This window comes from Trachymyrmex cornetzi, unplaced genomic scaffold (genome assembly GCF_001594075.2).
Source record: "Trachymyrmex cornetzi isolate Tcor2-1 unplaced genomic scaffold, Tcor1.1 scaffold23, whole genome shotgun sequence".
NCBI classification, from domain to species: Eukaryota; Metazoa; Arthropoda; class Insecta; order Hymenoptera; family Formicidae; genus Trachymyrmex; species Trachymyrmex cornetzi.
This window is the reverse complement of record NW_017296956.1, coordinates 4476911-4490400: the sequence shown is the minus strand read 5'-3', so window position 1 is coordinate 4490400 and position 13490 is coordinate 4476911. Positions and strand designations below refer to the sequence as shown.

Below are 13490 nucleotides of genomic sequence, written 5' to 3'. Positions count from 1 at the left end.
GATATGCATATAGATGATGGACTATTTACAGCGTGACTAGCCGGGTAAAAAAAGTTGTAAAAAAATTGAGATTTTATATCGATTCGAGAAAACTAAAAAGGATTAATCCTTTTTGGAGAAAACGATCTTTCTGCACACTTGTAGGTTGCTTGTATCCTAGAAGAAATGATGCAATGGAGCAAGTCAGCAAGTTGATAATGTCGTTGTATACGATCAATGAAGTGCCGCAATTTTCTGTCTCCATCGACTGATATATCCGTAATAAATAAATGAAGTCGCACACAATCTCGCGGATATTCCAATAACACGCGAAGAATCAAATCAGCGATAGCTAAGGAATAGCGCGACGGCCTACGCGCGTTTCGTGGCGTTTTGTATCTTTTTTTTTTTCTAATATAACGTCACGTGGCGTCGCAAAGTTTGAGAAAGGATATACAACTATAAAGATGATATATAAAGAAATATATATATATATATATAAATGAAGTTATAGTAACGCGGTTTTCCACGTTTTAGCGAATCTTTACGTCCCCGATGCTCATGGGAAGTATTTTTGTACGTTTACTCTGTACCTATACTACCGTTTCGCTCTAAAACTATATATCTACTGTTATCATTGTGATACTCGCTACTGCGATCGTCTTTTGAATCGTTAATGTAATATTACATAATGTGTAATAAGCGGGCGTGTGTTTGGTTATTGATACGCTCATGGATTGGCAATAGGAGTTTCCTTGAATTTTAATGATTTTTAAACACAGAGACTGTAAACGACTATCAATTGTTATTGTTTGGTTGACTGTCCTCTATCACGAGTACTAATTGCTCGATACAAACTTTCTCTATGACGATTGCCAATGTCGTGTTTTATTAATTTTAATCTTGCTGTGGTAAAAGAAAATTGTTTCCTTATAAGTCGCGTGCGACTCCTACGGTCTGTCTTATTCTTTTCTTCCATGTCCATTAATTCAATGTATCCACAGTTACATGTGATTGACATTCCTTAGCATTTATACCACGAAACCCGTGGCTGCATTTTTTTAATCGATATATGACTCGCCGTTGAATAATCGCATAAACAAATAATACCTATTTATTATAAATGTACATACAACTGTTATTGTAATAAAGAAGAATGTGAGGGAAATATACAATTATGACGCTTTGTTCATTGTTCCAATTCCGCTGTGATACAATTATTTTATGGCAAAACACTTTTCCGTATTGATAAATTTTTTTCCTAAATGTTTATTTTAATAGGGTTTAGTTCTGTGATGCCGATCACGGTCAGTTCCAATTTTAGTTAACAACTTATGACTTGAATTTTGCTGTATCGACGATTCTGTTTGTCGCCAAATATTGACAGTGCCTTTCTCACCAACTGTCACCAAGCTTCCACTCTGTAGAATCGAAAATACGAGATGATTATTGATCCAAGTTTAAGTAATTTCTTAATTTATAATTTACCTTCTCATGCATCCAGCTGTCCCGTACTATTTGTTTATTCCCTACAATTTCGTAATATGTTTTCAAACGATTCTTCTTAATATTCAAGCATCTTAGATTTTCCCTGAAAAAATATAAATGTTATGTCATTATCAATCTAAGAAAAAAATTGTTTTGAATAATGCATTACACTTATATTACAAATTAATACCCTTTAACTGTGCTGGAACCCGCTAACACAAATGGTTGTCCAAAAGCATTAGTGGCATGGAATCTTACCAAGTAACAATTATCAGCATCATCATTCTGTAAATAAAATTCTTTATTCACACCATTTTTACATGTATTAAGTTTTCGAGAATTTATAATTCTTCAGTTTGTAATACTTTAATATTGAAAAATTTGTATAACATTGAGAATGACCCGATTGGTGTCGAAACGTCTGTTAATTCCTATATTTGTAAATTATTTGTAATATAGTCTTCGTGCTGTGTATCTTGGCTTTGTATCTTTGCTCGTTGCTCTTATTTATTTAAAATTCTTTAGTTATTTTGTAAGAAAAGTGATAAACAGTGATATGATTATAGAAAAACCATGCATACCTGTGACACGGCTAAATCACTACGTGCAAATGTTGCATATGCATTAGCACCTTCAGATTCCCATAACTGTAACGTTTGTGTATGTGTCGTACACCATAGAGAATCATCAGTTAACCAACCCAGTCTGTCCTAAAAAAAAAAACTATTTAATTAAAAAGATGTTCTTTATACATTATACAGAACTAAATTGATTGTCTTACCACTGATGATTCGGTATTTAAAGAACAAGTTAAGGCCAAATCTTCTGAGGATTGTGTCAGGTCAAATATATTCATTAAACCATCTGTACTACCAGATGCTAAAACATTCCGCTTGGCAGGATGAAAGGTCAGACAAGTTATATCATCCATATGCGATTCCCAATATCCACCAAGGAGACTGTTTTTATTTTCTGGTTTTGAATTACTTTGCCTTATGTCCCAAAACAGAATAAATGCATCTCCACCTGTATGCTCTGTCCCACCAGCTATGAGCCTTTCATCACAGCTAAGGTCAAAGCTAGCCAAAGGTTTTATTTTGCCATTTTCTGTATTATCTGTAATGTTAAGATAAGACCAGTTAAGACGTAATTGTTTAAAATGTTTATCGATAAAAACTTATGTTTACAATTTTTAGAGCTGACAGTTACCTTTAAATTCTGCTACAACCTTTCCCTTAGCACGCAAATCACATGCTGTAATTAATCCATCGTTAGTTGCGATATATAATACATTTTTAGAAGTAGGACTGAACTTAATTCCTACAATGGGTGATCGATTATGATCTAGCATAATTGTTCGGTTCAAGGATTCGCCAACAGAATATATTATGCAAGAGTGATCTGACAATGCTGCTCCAATCCTAAATTCTGGCTCACTATATATACAAACAAACAATAGTTTATATGACAAGATAAAATTAATACAATTTTGGGCAATATACATATAAAGAGATCATTTCACGTCATATCTAAGTATAAAGCAATAAATAAATGCTCTAAACTGGCAATAACAAAGTTTTGGTCTTAACATTAAACAAAAATATTAGTTATAAATGTAACTGAAAATATATATTATTGAACATATAAATAGTTTAGATTGAAAAAACCATAAAAAATATCATCCATGCATAAAAATGTTAAACAAAAATTATATTTTACTGTAATCAAATAATTAGAACATATACAATAGTGCTTCATGTTACAAAGAATGCAAATTAGTTTTGTGTAATTGACAAGATTTATTTAAAAAAATGGATTACTTTTGATCACACAATAAATACTAATTTTCTTAGAGAGAGAGAGAGAGAGAGAGAGAGAGTTTTTTTGAGAGAGAGAGAGAGAGAGAGAGAGAGAGAGAGAGAGAGAGAGAGATTACACATATATATAATAATAGAAACATATTTGGGACGGATGTGTTATACTTTTGCACAGATTTGACATTAAATGTTCTACAAGTAATATTTATTTTGTGACTAACTAGCGTACACACTGAATTAGTATATACTGTACTTAAAATAAAACAGATATAAATATATATGAAGTTTGGGCGAAAACAAGATAGACGCAACGATAAAAAAAAATTTGTAAGGAAATATAAAATTTGCCTTTGGGTTCCACAGACGGATAATATGTAGTCATTCTGATCGAGTGACACTCTTTCTTCCAATAACAGCGTCAACTCCACCTTCTTGTTGGCCCTGTCATTGTTTTGTCGGTACGACTCGGCGTCGTTTTCGACATTTAATTTCTTCAAAGACTCAACTATTCTCGACATATTCTCCGCATTCCAGATTACAACTGATTCAAAAGAACAAAGAAACCAGACACTAGAACGAAATTTAAGGTTAAATGAGGTTCAAATCAAACACAAGCTGACAGTGCTGACACACAGACCTCGAGCTCAAGCCATCTTTTCCTTTACAATAATCGCGTTCGGCAGGCTCAACTAAAGTCACTAGATTTCTAAAGTACCGCAAACTCGCATCCATTTTGACGCGAAACGCGGCCATTTCAAATTTATGCATTTGCATATACGTATGTATGTACTTTATTTAATAAAATAAAGCTGTCAAGTACGTACATAAATGTTTTTTAACTGTAATTAGTTTATTTATAATCAAAAAATATGTATGAATGCTTAATTTATATGTATTATTTAAGTTAATACGGATTTATTTGTTGTAAAAGTTTAGGGTACGAAAGTGCACGAAGGGACTTGTAAGTACAATTTAAAAGATAAACCCCCAATCATCATATGCTCATAAGAAGATTGAAGAGATAAGAGACAAGAGATAAGAGATAAGAGATAAGAGATTGAGATCTTCTTATTTCATAAGAAAATTGAAGAGCGGGGAAGGGACTAAAAATGGCGGATGCGAATACCTACATTATAATGCTCTACTTAGAGTTCTAGATATCTAGAACTCTAGCTCTACTATGTGCACTTCGGCCATTTTGACGCGACATTTCTGAAATCAATTGCGTTACTTAAGAAAACTAGTGACTTTAGATTCAACTATTGCGGAGTGGATTCGTGAGCGCTCGCTGCTATTGGCGTATTCTTTTAGATCACCCAATTAGCATTTTAGATCTGGGGCTCTATTCTTGAAAAGAAACGTATACGAAAGTCTAGGAAAATACTGTAGTATCTGTAACGCATACTGTAGCATTTCCCTAGACTTTCGAATACGTTTCTTTTCAAGAATAGAGCCCCTGGAAAAATACATCAATAGCAACGAGCGCTCACTCAACTGTTGAATACGCTGAACACAGCCATTGGGTGCATTCAGGGTATCGATCATGAAACTTTTTTCCTAGGATGGAAAGTGAAAAGTGCAAAATTTCTCCATTAATTTCAATGGTAAAAATTTTCACTTTTTACTTACCATCCTAGGAATAAAGTTTCATGATTGATATCCTGGCAACACTGCATGAATCGGCCAGCGACAACTGGCCATCATAACCTTCTGTGCTCACCATGCCGCATTCGTCTCTCCGCTGACCGCTCTCGCGCAACATGGCGACCGGCAAAAGACTTGCCGTGATTTTTCATCCAAAGACCATCAATCTGATTGGAAATAATAAGCTGAACAAGTTCTCGCGCGGTGTTTTGTGGCAATGCAGTACGTGTCAGCGACACGTGGTGACTGTCGCATCGGCTGTCGGTGGCTGGAATCGTGAAAAAAGTAATTTGCGCTCAGGTTCGAGTCCCTCTGGATTACATCATTATCTTATTTTTCGATAAAACTCTATTTCCGGCGCTTTCGTTGCTGTGTCAATGACTTCCTCGCCCGTTACATTGATATTTCCATTCTAGATTGTTCACTTTTCCATTCGTTACGCGTTTCTTGTCGTACGACACGTGCGTGTGTTGAAACATTTTCTACTGCTTTGATGTACTTGTGTGGCATGCGCGCGCGCGCGCGCTTACATATATTCAATACACTATCTAGTAAGCAAGAACCCTATTAGAACATTCCAACAACATCACAGCATTGTTGCATGTTGCTAAATTATTCAGAGACGTTTCTTGCTCCCTGGAGAATTTGTTTTCTCGAAAGTCCAAGTTATTTTTCCTTCGAATGCCATTATCTAGACAAATATCTATGCAAATGTCAACTATTGCATAATGTGTGATGAACCTAATTTACTCTATATCTTTTAATATTTAGACAATTCAAATCTATATTTTTCTTTATATGCAAGCAACGAAAAACCTTCAGATTTATTGATATCTAAATTAATTGATTAAATCCATTTCAGACATAGGAAGAATAGTGCAGCCACATAGAGCCATACACCTAACAAGTAGATTGTTAAAACGTAACTATTACGAAATCCTGGGTGTTTCCAAGAATGCCTCAGCAAAAGACATAAAAAAGGCATATTATCAGCTTGCTAAAAAATATCATCCTGACACGAATAAAAGAGATCCAGATGCCAATCAGAAATTCCAAGAAGTTTCTGAAGCATATGAAGTATTAAGCGATGATACCAAGAGGAAAGAATATGATACATGGGGTGCAACCTCGGAACAAATGGGTATGGGAATGGGTCAGGGTCAGAGATCCAAGAGTTACAATCAGCACTGGCAGTACAGATCGACCATTAATGCCGAGGAATTGTTTAGAAAAATATTCGGCGATGCCGGATTCCAAAGTGGGACCTTCAATGATTTTGAAGACTTTTCAGAAACAAAATATGGTTTTGGAGCAGCTCAAGAGGTGACCAAATGTGACTTTATATTTCCTGATTATTGCAATATATAAATAACACATTGCTCTTATTACAGGTGATAATGAATTTAACCTTTTCCCAAGCCGCTAGAGGTGTGAATAAGGATATTAATGTGAACGTAATAGACACTTGTCCGAAATGCGGTGGTTCACGTTGTGAGCTAGGAACTAAGCCGGTAAAATGCCAGTATTGCAATGGTACTGGAATGGAAACAATAAGCACCGGTCCTTTTGTAATGAGTTCGACTTGTCGATATTGTCAAGGCACGAGGATACACATCAAGTTTCCTTGTACAGAATGTAATGCAAAAGGACAAACGGTACACAACTATTTCTTGATTTTGTCCATATATCGCTTGATTATCTATCTCGTCTATCATTACTACATTAATTAGTATGCTTTGATCGCATTTTTATAGGTACAACGTAAGAAAATAACAGTGCCAGTTCCAGCTGGAGTAGAAGACGGTCAAACGATCCGTATGGCAATAGGCAAGAAAGAGATATTTGTAACATTCCGCGTGGAGAAGTCTCGGTATTTCCGCCGTGATGGGCCCGACGTACACACTGACGCCGAAGTCTCACTGGCACAGGCAGTGCTGGGTGGTACAATACGAGTGGAGGGCGTGTACGAAGATCAAACTATACAAATAATGCCAGGTACATCGTCCCACACGCGAATCCGTTTAAACAGCAAGGGATTGAAAAAGGTCGATGGACTGGGTTATGGTGATCATTACGTAAACATAAAGATTACTGTGCCGAAACAATTGACGGATAAGCAGCGAGCGTTGCTTCAAGCGTTCGCCGAATTTGAGACCAATACTCCCGGCAGTATACATGGTGTAACATATAAAACAGATGGTAAGAATAAATGATAAAAAATACGAATTATTTTTAATATATTTCGAGTATATTCTATCGTTATGAATATTTGTACTTGTGACGTCGAATATTTAATGCTACTGCAAAATATCATTGCACTAGCGTACCTTTATTCGATTATGTATCGCTTGAGTTTTCCCCTGTGTACCTGCTATTACTAATTAAATTAAATCATATTAAAATATTACAAATGCGTTTCATTGACGAAATGAAATGAAAAAATTCTCGTATAAAATTTTTGCGATAACAGAAATTTGCGTGAAATGTAATATGTAACTAATTCAGTGTAAGATACATATTTTTAAGTAAAGTCTCTTTCCTTAGTAGCTTCAATGTTTTTTCTAGGCATGGCAAATCCAAAGGTGCAAACTCAAGCGAGACAAGAGGTCCAAAATGATCAGAATGACGGTCTACTTACAAAAATTAAAAAAGCTATATTTGGATAAATTGTAAGTAGAACTAGGTGGGGAACATAATTTTATATCTGTAATATATTTATTGCAAGTACACTCTATAATTATAACTAGGATAAATCTCAATATTTTTTTTCACACATAATGGGATTGTAAATTCATTACAATTTTCTAATTGTGCGTTGTCTCTGACCCAACTTCAAAACATTTTCGAAGATAGTTTTTAATTGATTATTTTGTGATAAAAATATCACGCGATGAGAATTATTTACCGTAATTTTTACGTTACTACTATAAAATCTCCGTAAAACCAATTAAACTTGTATAACCTGATAAATTTTACGAGTTTTAATTTCATATATAATATATATCTTAACAAAAGATATTTTTTTTAAATGTGCCGATACATACATTTTATTCGCAGGTACGAAAGAGTGTTATTCAGGTCCATTGCACTTGGTGGAATCTATACGAATAGCACTAGGAAATACGTCTAACTTAGGAAATCACGACAACCAGTCTTCATCTTCTGAGCCCGAGAATCCAGGAGATAAACCTCTTAATAATAAGTCCGTACATACCAAAGATACGTCGGACGTCGATAGCAAAAATGATACTAATACTGGAATGCAACGACAAAAAGTGCCCCAGTAATCAAGGGCGTTTAAAGCAATCTGTAGAGAGCTAGAGAATGCTGCTCGCGTTGTTACTGATAAATAAATTCTAATTCGCACTAGCATCATCATGAAAGTTTTTGGCCCTAAAATTATTACACTTATTAGTAAACTTTCGATCAAGTTGAACAAGCACGTGAATTGTTACGAGTAAGTGATGCCAGTCTGATGTCGCTTAGGTAACATATAGCTGTACAGTCGTATCGTAGCGTACAAGAGTTTGTCTTTATTACATCTTATTTAAACAAAGTGTACATGAAGATAGATATCACAGTTATTTGTCCATCTTAATCGAGATGTATATAAAATAAATTTTCTGCAACACACACGTATCCTTTTGCATATACGTGAAAAATAAATTCACATTCTCTTGTGCAGGTTCTTTGATCTGTTTTTCTTTTACACACCTACACGCGCGCGCATACACACACATTACAAGTAAATGGATGTAAATTGTACAAAAAATGTAGTTATAAAAATAGCCCATCTAGTTTAACTTTGTAACTTGCGCGTTTTATTTTGCAAAATAAAAAGTATACATCTAAAACATACATATCTACATGATGTTTTTTTTTGTAATTGTGTTAAAAATAATTACAAATAAAATTTATAAGTCAAGGATAAGTTGTAACTATTCATTAACTTCGTTAACAAATAATGATTATGATTATGATATCAGAACATATGATAAAACGCAATAATGACGAATTACGTGTATATATAGATGGTTCTTAAGTATTCTAAAAGATTTTAAGGAGTGATACTTTTCATTATGTGCACACAGTATTACATTCTTGATATTCACCAATGTTAAACTGAAAAAATGAAAAATGATACGATTATTGTGTTACACTGTATTCAAGACAAAAAATTTATATAATCTTATGTCTGAAGTGATTTTAAAAATACAGGGTATCAAATTTGAAGGAAACATTTCATTTTTTTACAAATTTCGAAAACCACTCGGAATATTTTTATATCCTTAAAACGCACATAAAATTTTATCAAAATGATTTGGAGGATTTTCAAAATTTTTTCTTTTAATACCTTGCATCTTTGAAATTACATCGTCTTATATGGTCATATAGTTTTTATCGTGAATTAAAATGTGAAGGGGATGAAGAGTATTAAGTAAATTAAGCATATTAATCTTAATCTTTGGTCAGTAGGCCGTACTTGAGTCCAATATTTGTAAGACTCTGCGTTGCCGATACTCTTAATATAGCTACCATTATCGCCGCGATAGTAACAGCGCCTTCCAAATACAGACCGTACAGTATTCGTACGTGACCGACGATAGTAGAGAGACCGCCCGCCGCAGTGAAGTCTAACGGAAATAGCAGACTCGCCGCGATCGGTCTCGATCGCGCTATGCCGAAGCATAGCACTCCCAAAACATAGTATGTGACTACAATAGAAATAAAGTATAAACGAGGACAGCAATAATTGTAGTTGAAACAAATTTTTATAGAGATTCGTGATAAAAATTTTACCTGTACCAACAAATGACAATATTTTGATCCATTTCGGCATACGTTTGGAATAAATCGATTCTGGACTGTTGAATTGCACGCCTTGTCTGGTAAGCGCGTACTTTTGTAAGCGAAAAGCCACCATAAGACCGAAATTCAATATAAGAAGGAAATGGGCAGGAATACCGATAGCGGCAAATATCACCCCTACTGTGCGACCAGCGGTTGTTCGCGGAACCGGTGCTCCAAAACCTGTAAAATTGGAAAAATATTTAAGAGAAAATAAAACAGTATAATTTTCAGAATGAAAACATTTACATATAATTATCTAAGAATTAATACTGAATTAATTAAGAATTAGTCCCAATTAATTAACATACCTAAAGTGGTAATTAACGATATGGCGAATAATACACAACCAGGAAATGTCCACAGCTGTCCACTATTACCACCCTCGCCATAGCCAGAACTAACAGCGGTCAAGAGGAGTTGTTCATGTTTGGTAACATATCGACGGACATTATCGCTCCACAATGGCTCCACATCCTGATCCTGTTCCGTTCGCAATTGCCGCAACTCTGTCGCCAAGCCGACTGCTAAATCCTTCTGCATGTTCTTCAGCGACACGACCTGTTCGCGCTCGCGAGGTCCTTCCGTGGCGCAAAACGCCGCCGCACCTGCCACCATCCATATCACAAGTAACCAAAGAAGACCTGCGATAAATTATAAATTAATTAAATTACTCTTTAAATGATAAATGCTTAAGTGGATAAACGGTACGTAAAAATTTAAACTTATAGCTCGTACCCAATTGCGATAATAACAATCGTCCCAAAAATCTCAGATATTTTCTAAATCTCGAGACCTTCGAAGAATTTCCATTGTCCTCCTCGATATCTCTGAGAGATGGCAAAATCCTTAATCGTAGAGGTAAACCTTCTATGGTCTGGACAGTTACAGACTTTGTCCATTTCGTCGGTATTATACCGTTTTTTAAGTGAGGTGAAATCTCGGAAGATATCGTAGTAGGTGTGTCTGTAATATCTATTTTTGAACACATTTATATATGAGCAAAAACTCGTAATGATATATATATATATATATATTTATATATATAAAAGGCATTTTTTTTATTAAGCTTTATATATAGTATCCAAAAAAAATATCGAAATTTTTTTTAAAGTTCAAGGTACCACACAGTATATCAAGTTAAAGAATAATTGTTTTTTAATTACGAAAGAAAAATCGGGTTGAATTTTCTAGTTCACGATGATAGCTCTGTATTAGCAAAACATGCTGTAATCGATTTCGTGTGAAACTCGTTAGTAATAATTTAAATAAGTATGCTGAAAAAGTACATACTATCTCCTCCTGCGTTATCTTACTACTATATGTTACGTGATATAACGAATATACTTTTTTTTTCAATATCTTTATACAAATTGTTTACATGAACATTATAATAGATATTCATCAAATGAAAATATTTTTTGCAAGCTATTTATAAATTATAATATGTTTACATTTTTCTTGCATTATTCTACTACTTCAATTTTTAATATTTCATTTCTATTGCATCAAGTACACAAAGATTTTTCTCTAATTTTTTCCAATTAAAATGCATGGTTTTAAAAAATTGAAATAACATTTACCGATGCTGCAAACGACGTCGTCGTCGTCGTCCCCCTCATCTTCTTTCGCGCGATGCTCTATCATCCTCGTGCAAAGCTCAGTAATGCGACGATGTGCAGCATCCTTGACGAGGGCCGCGGTCTTGATCCGTGGATGGACTAAGTTCCTGCAGACGCGACGTCGCTTCCTGGTGCCCGCGGGGGATCGTAAAGGTACGGCATATCGTTCGTGTACGCGCGGCACGGATGCAGCAACGAATGCCGAAACGCGTGGTAGCGTCGCGACGCTTGGAACGTCACTGAGGGGTGTCAGAGTCGGTGTCGCGACGCCTCCGATGGTCGGTGGTTGCGGGAAAAGGGGTACATCCATCGGCTAAGGTCAAGATGAGCCACACTATAGCCGTTGTAAACTTTACGATCGCGTTTAACGATCTCTCGGTCGATTACACAATCGTACATATTTCACATAACATCGAGGAGAAGGCTATACATGCCTTCGCTTTAATGTGCATATATTGACTTCCCGAGAGATTTCCTTTGACTATAGATAACGACGTCCCCGAGCACTTGTTGAATTGATTCATCCCACAAAACAGCAAGTTTTCTTTCAGTATTTCGAAATCTTTATACGCTCTGCTGAATTCTTTATTTAAGCGTAGGCCTTGAACTCAATAATTTTATGCGAAACGAATTTATGTTATGTTATGGTCTTGTATTTCCGTCTTATGTATGACAACGATGTTTATATCACATGTTTATTTTCAATCAGTTAAAGTGTGCCAGATATCAATCATCATATAGGTACTTATAGATATTAGTATTTCATTTGCGGATAAATCCGACCATCCGATCTTGATAAAATTTTCCCTGAATCACAACTTTAATTTACGTATTCCTTGTGGAGTTTTTTGCTTATTCATAAGCATATACATAAGAGTTGGATCGATAAGGTTTCCATTTTACAGAAACATGCTTTACGTTCCATTAATAATACTGCTATACGCTGTTGAATACATAATATACTAAATTATGATGGCAATGTTTAACTTGATAATCTACACGTACGCCATCGTACATTCACAGCTATAACTCACGAATCATCTGCATTATTAATATACTTCTTAATTATGTATTCGTAAATGTATTCGTATACTTGTCTAACTAACGGCAACATTATATACAGTAATCGGATAGCTAAAGTACAGAAAAAAAAAGAGAAATAAGCAGAGTTACAAACATAGCGACGATTCGATATCTCGGAGACTTCCGAAACTACTGGCCTCATGCATTCTGTGAAGCGAAATCTTCGTGCACTTCGCCGCGTTGCAGCGTGGCACGACCGGAAGAAATATGATATATGTATATACATATATCTCTTCTGCGAACCACTAAAATTAGCTAACGCGGCCTTGGAACCAATGACGGCCGACAATCTTAAGCGATTCCCGTATCGCCACTTTCTGTCTATAACTAATTGCACACGTGTCCTATCTTTGATTAGATATGCTGTCACGATGGATCCTGCGTGATCGCGTGCGTGGTAAAACTACCCCCGTTCGATAGTACCGCAACCACGGTAGGGTTATTATAGTACGTCACGCGATATGCCAATTTATAGCCGACTCCAATAATATGCGACGATCAGCTGTAGCTCGGATTAATTAAAAATTATAATAAATATGTATATGGGTAACACACTCTTTAAATTTATTTGACTCTTCCGATAGAATTTTTCTGCTCACCGCACAAGCATCATCTGCTTACAACATATATATCTTCCAAATACCGCTAGTAAACGCTCTCTTATTCAATTATCGATCATTTGACCTTGTTATCTGTACATTGTCCCTACTGTGCAATGCTTGATCGAATATTCTACTGTACAATTAAGTGATGCGACGATTACTTATATGTAGATTCGAATTTTCTCGATATACATGTAAAAATTGTTTCTTATATTAAAAGAAGGGAAATAGAAAAAATAAAATATGTTCTATTACAGTAGAAATAAAGAATCATTATAAAATCATTAAGTTACGAGAAGCGAAATCTAGGTTGAAATCTTACGTACAATTATACAGTGGCGCCATTCTTCCTGCTCCGCTTGCAATTACGGTTCTGCATCTCAGCCCGCATGGGTTGTATCCTCACA

At 35.2% G+C, this 13490-nt stretch overlaps 3 protein-coding genes across 8 annotated transcripts; 1 reads left to right on the top strand and 2 right to left on the bottom strand.

The window, feature by feature from the left end:
- On the bottom strand, positions 1-3926 carry LOC108760869 (WD repeat-containing protein 89). The gene is made up of 7 exons (XM_018507130.1): positions 3633-3926; positions 2677-2903; positions 2249-2583; positions 2049-2177; positions 1658-1752; positions 1468-1570; positions 1-1400 (listed from the first exon to the last, which is right to left on the bottom strand). The coding sequence occupies exons 1-7, from the start codon at positions 3800-3802 to the stop codon at positions 1254-1256; spliced, it is 1206 nt and encodes a 401-aa protein (XP_018362632.1). The 5' UTR covers positions 3803-3926; the 3' UTR covers positions 1-1253.
- Positions 3927-5003: 1077 nt separating this feature from the next.
- LOC108760641 (protein tumorous imaginal discs, mitochondrial) lies at positions 5004-8867 on the top strand. 4 transcript variants are annotated; one of them, XM_018506702.1, is made up of 6 exons: positions 5004-5213; positions 5791-6251; positions 6320-6583; positions 6683-7127; positions 7494-7597; positions 7986-8067. In XM_018506702.1, the coding sequence occupies exons 1-5, from the start codon at positions 5045-5047 to the stop codon at positions 7592-7594; spliced, it is 1440 nt and encodes a 479-aa protein (XP_018362204.1). In that variant the 5' UTR covers positions 5004-5044; the 3' UTR covers positions 7595-7597; positions 7986-8067. The 4 variants fall into 4 exon arrangements, with proteins under 4 accessions (XP_018362204.1, XP_018362203.1, XP_018362201.1 ...); XM_018506701.1 differs by having other exon boundaries at positions 5004-5228; XM_018506699.1 differs by lacking the exon at positions 7494-7597 and having other exon boundaries at positions 5004-5228; positions 7986-8867.
- Positions 8868-9267: 400 nt separating this feature from the next.
- Positions 9268-13474, bottom strand: LOC108760846 (uncharacterized). 3 transcript variants are annotated; one of them, XM_018507090.1, is made up of 5 exons: positions 13410-13474; positions 11360-11711; positions 10515-10751; positions 10088-10420; positions 9268-9959 (listed from the first exon to the last, which is right to left on the bottom strand). In XM_018507090.1, exons 2-5 carry the CDS (start codon positions 11706-11708, stop codon positions 9337-9339), a joined length of 1542 nt encoding a protein of 513 aa, XP_018362592.1. In that variant the 5' UTR covers positions 11709-11711; positions 13410-13474; the 3' UTR covers positions 9268-9336. The 3 variants fall into 3 exon arrangements, with proteins under 3 accessions (XP_018362592.1, XP_018362591.1, XP_018362594.1); XM_018507092.1 differs by lacking the exon at positions 13410-13474 and having other exon boundaries at positions 9310-9643; positions 9729-9959; positions 11360-12759; XM_018507089.1 differs by lacking the exon at positions 13410-13474 and having other exon boundaries at positions 11360-12759.
- Between the last annotated feature and the right edge of the window lie 16 nt (positions 13475-13490).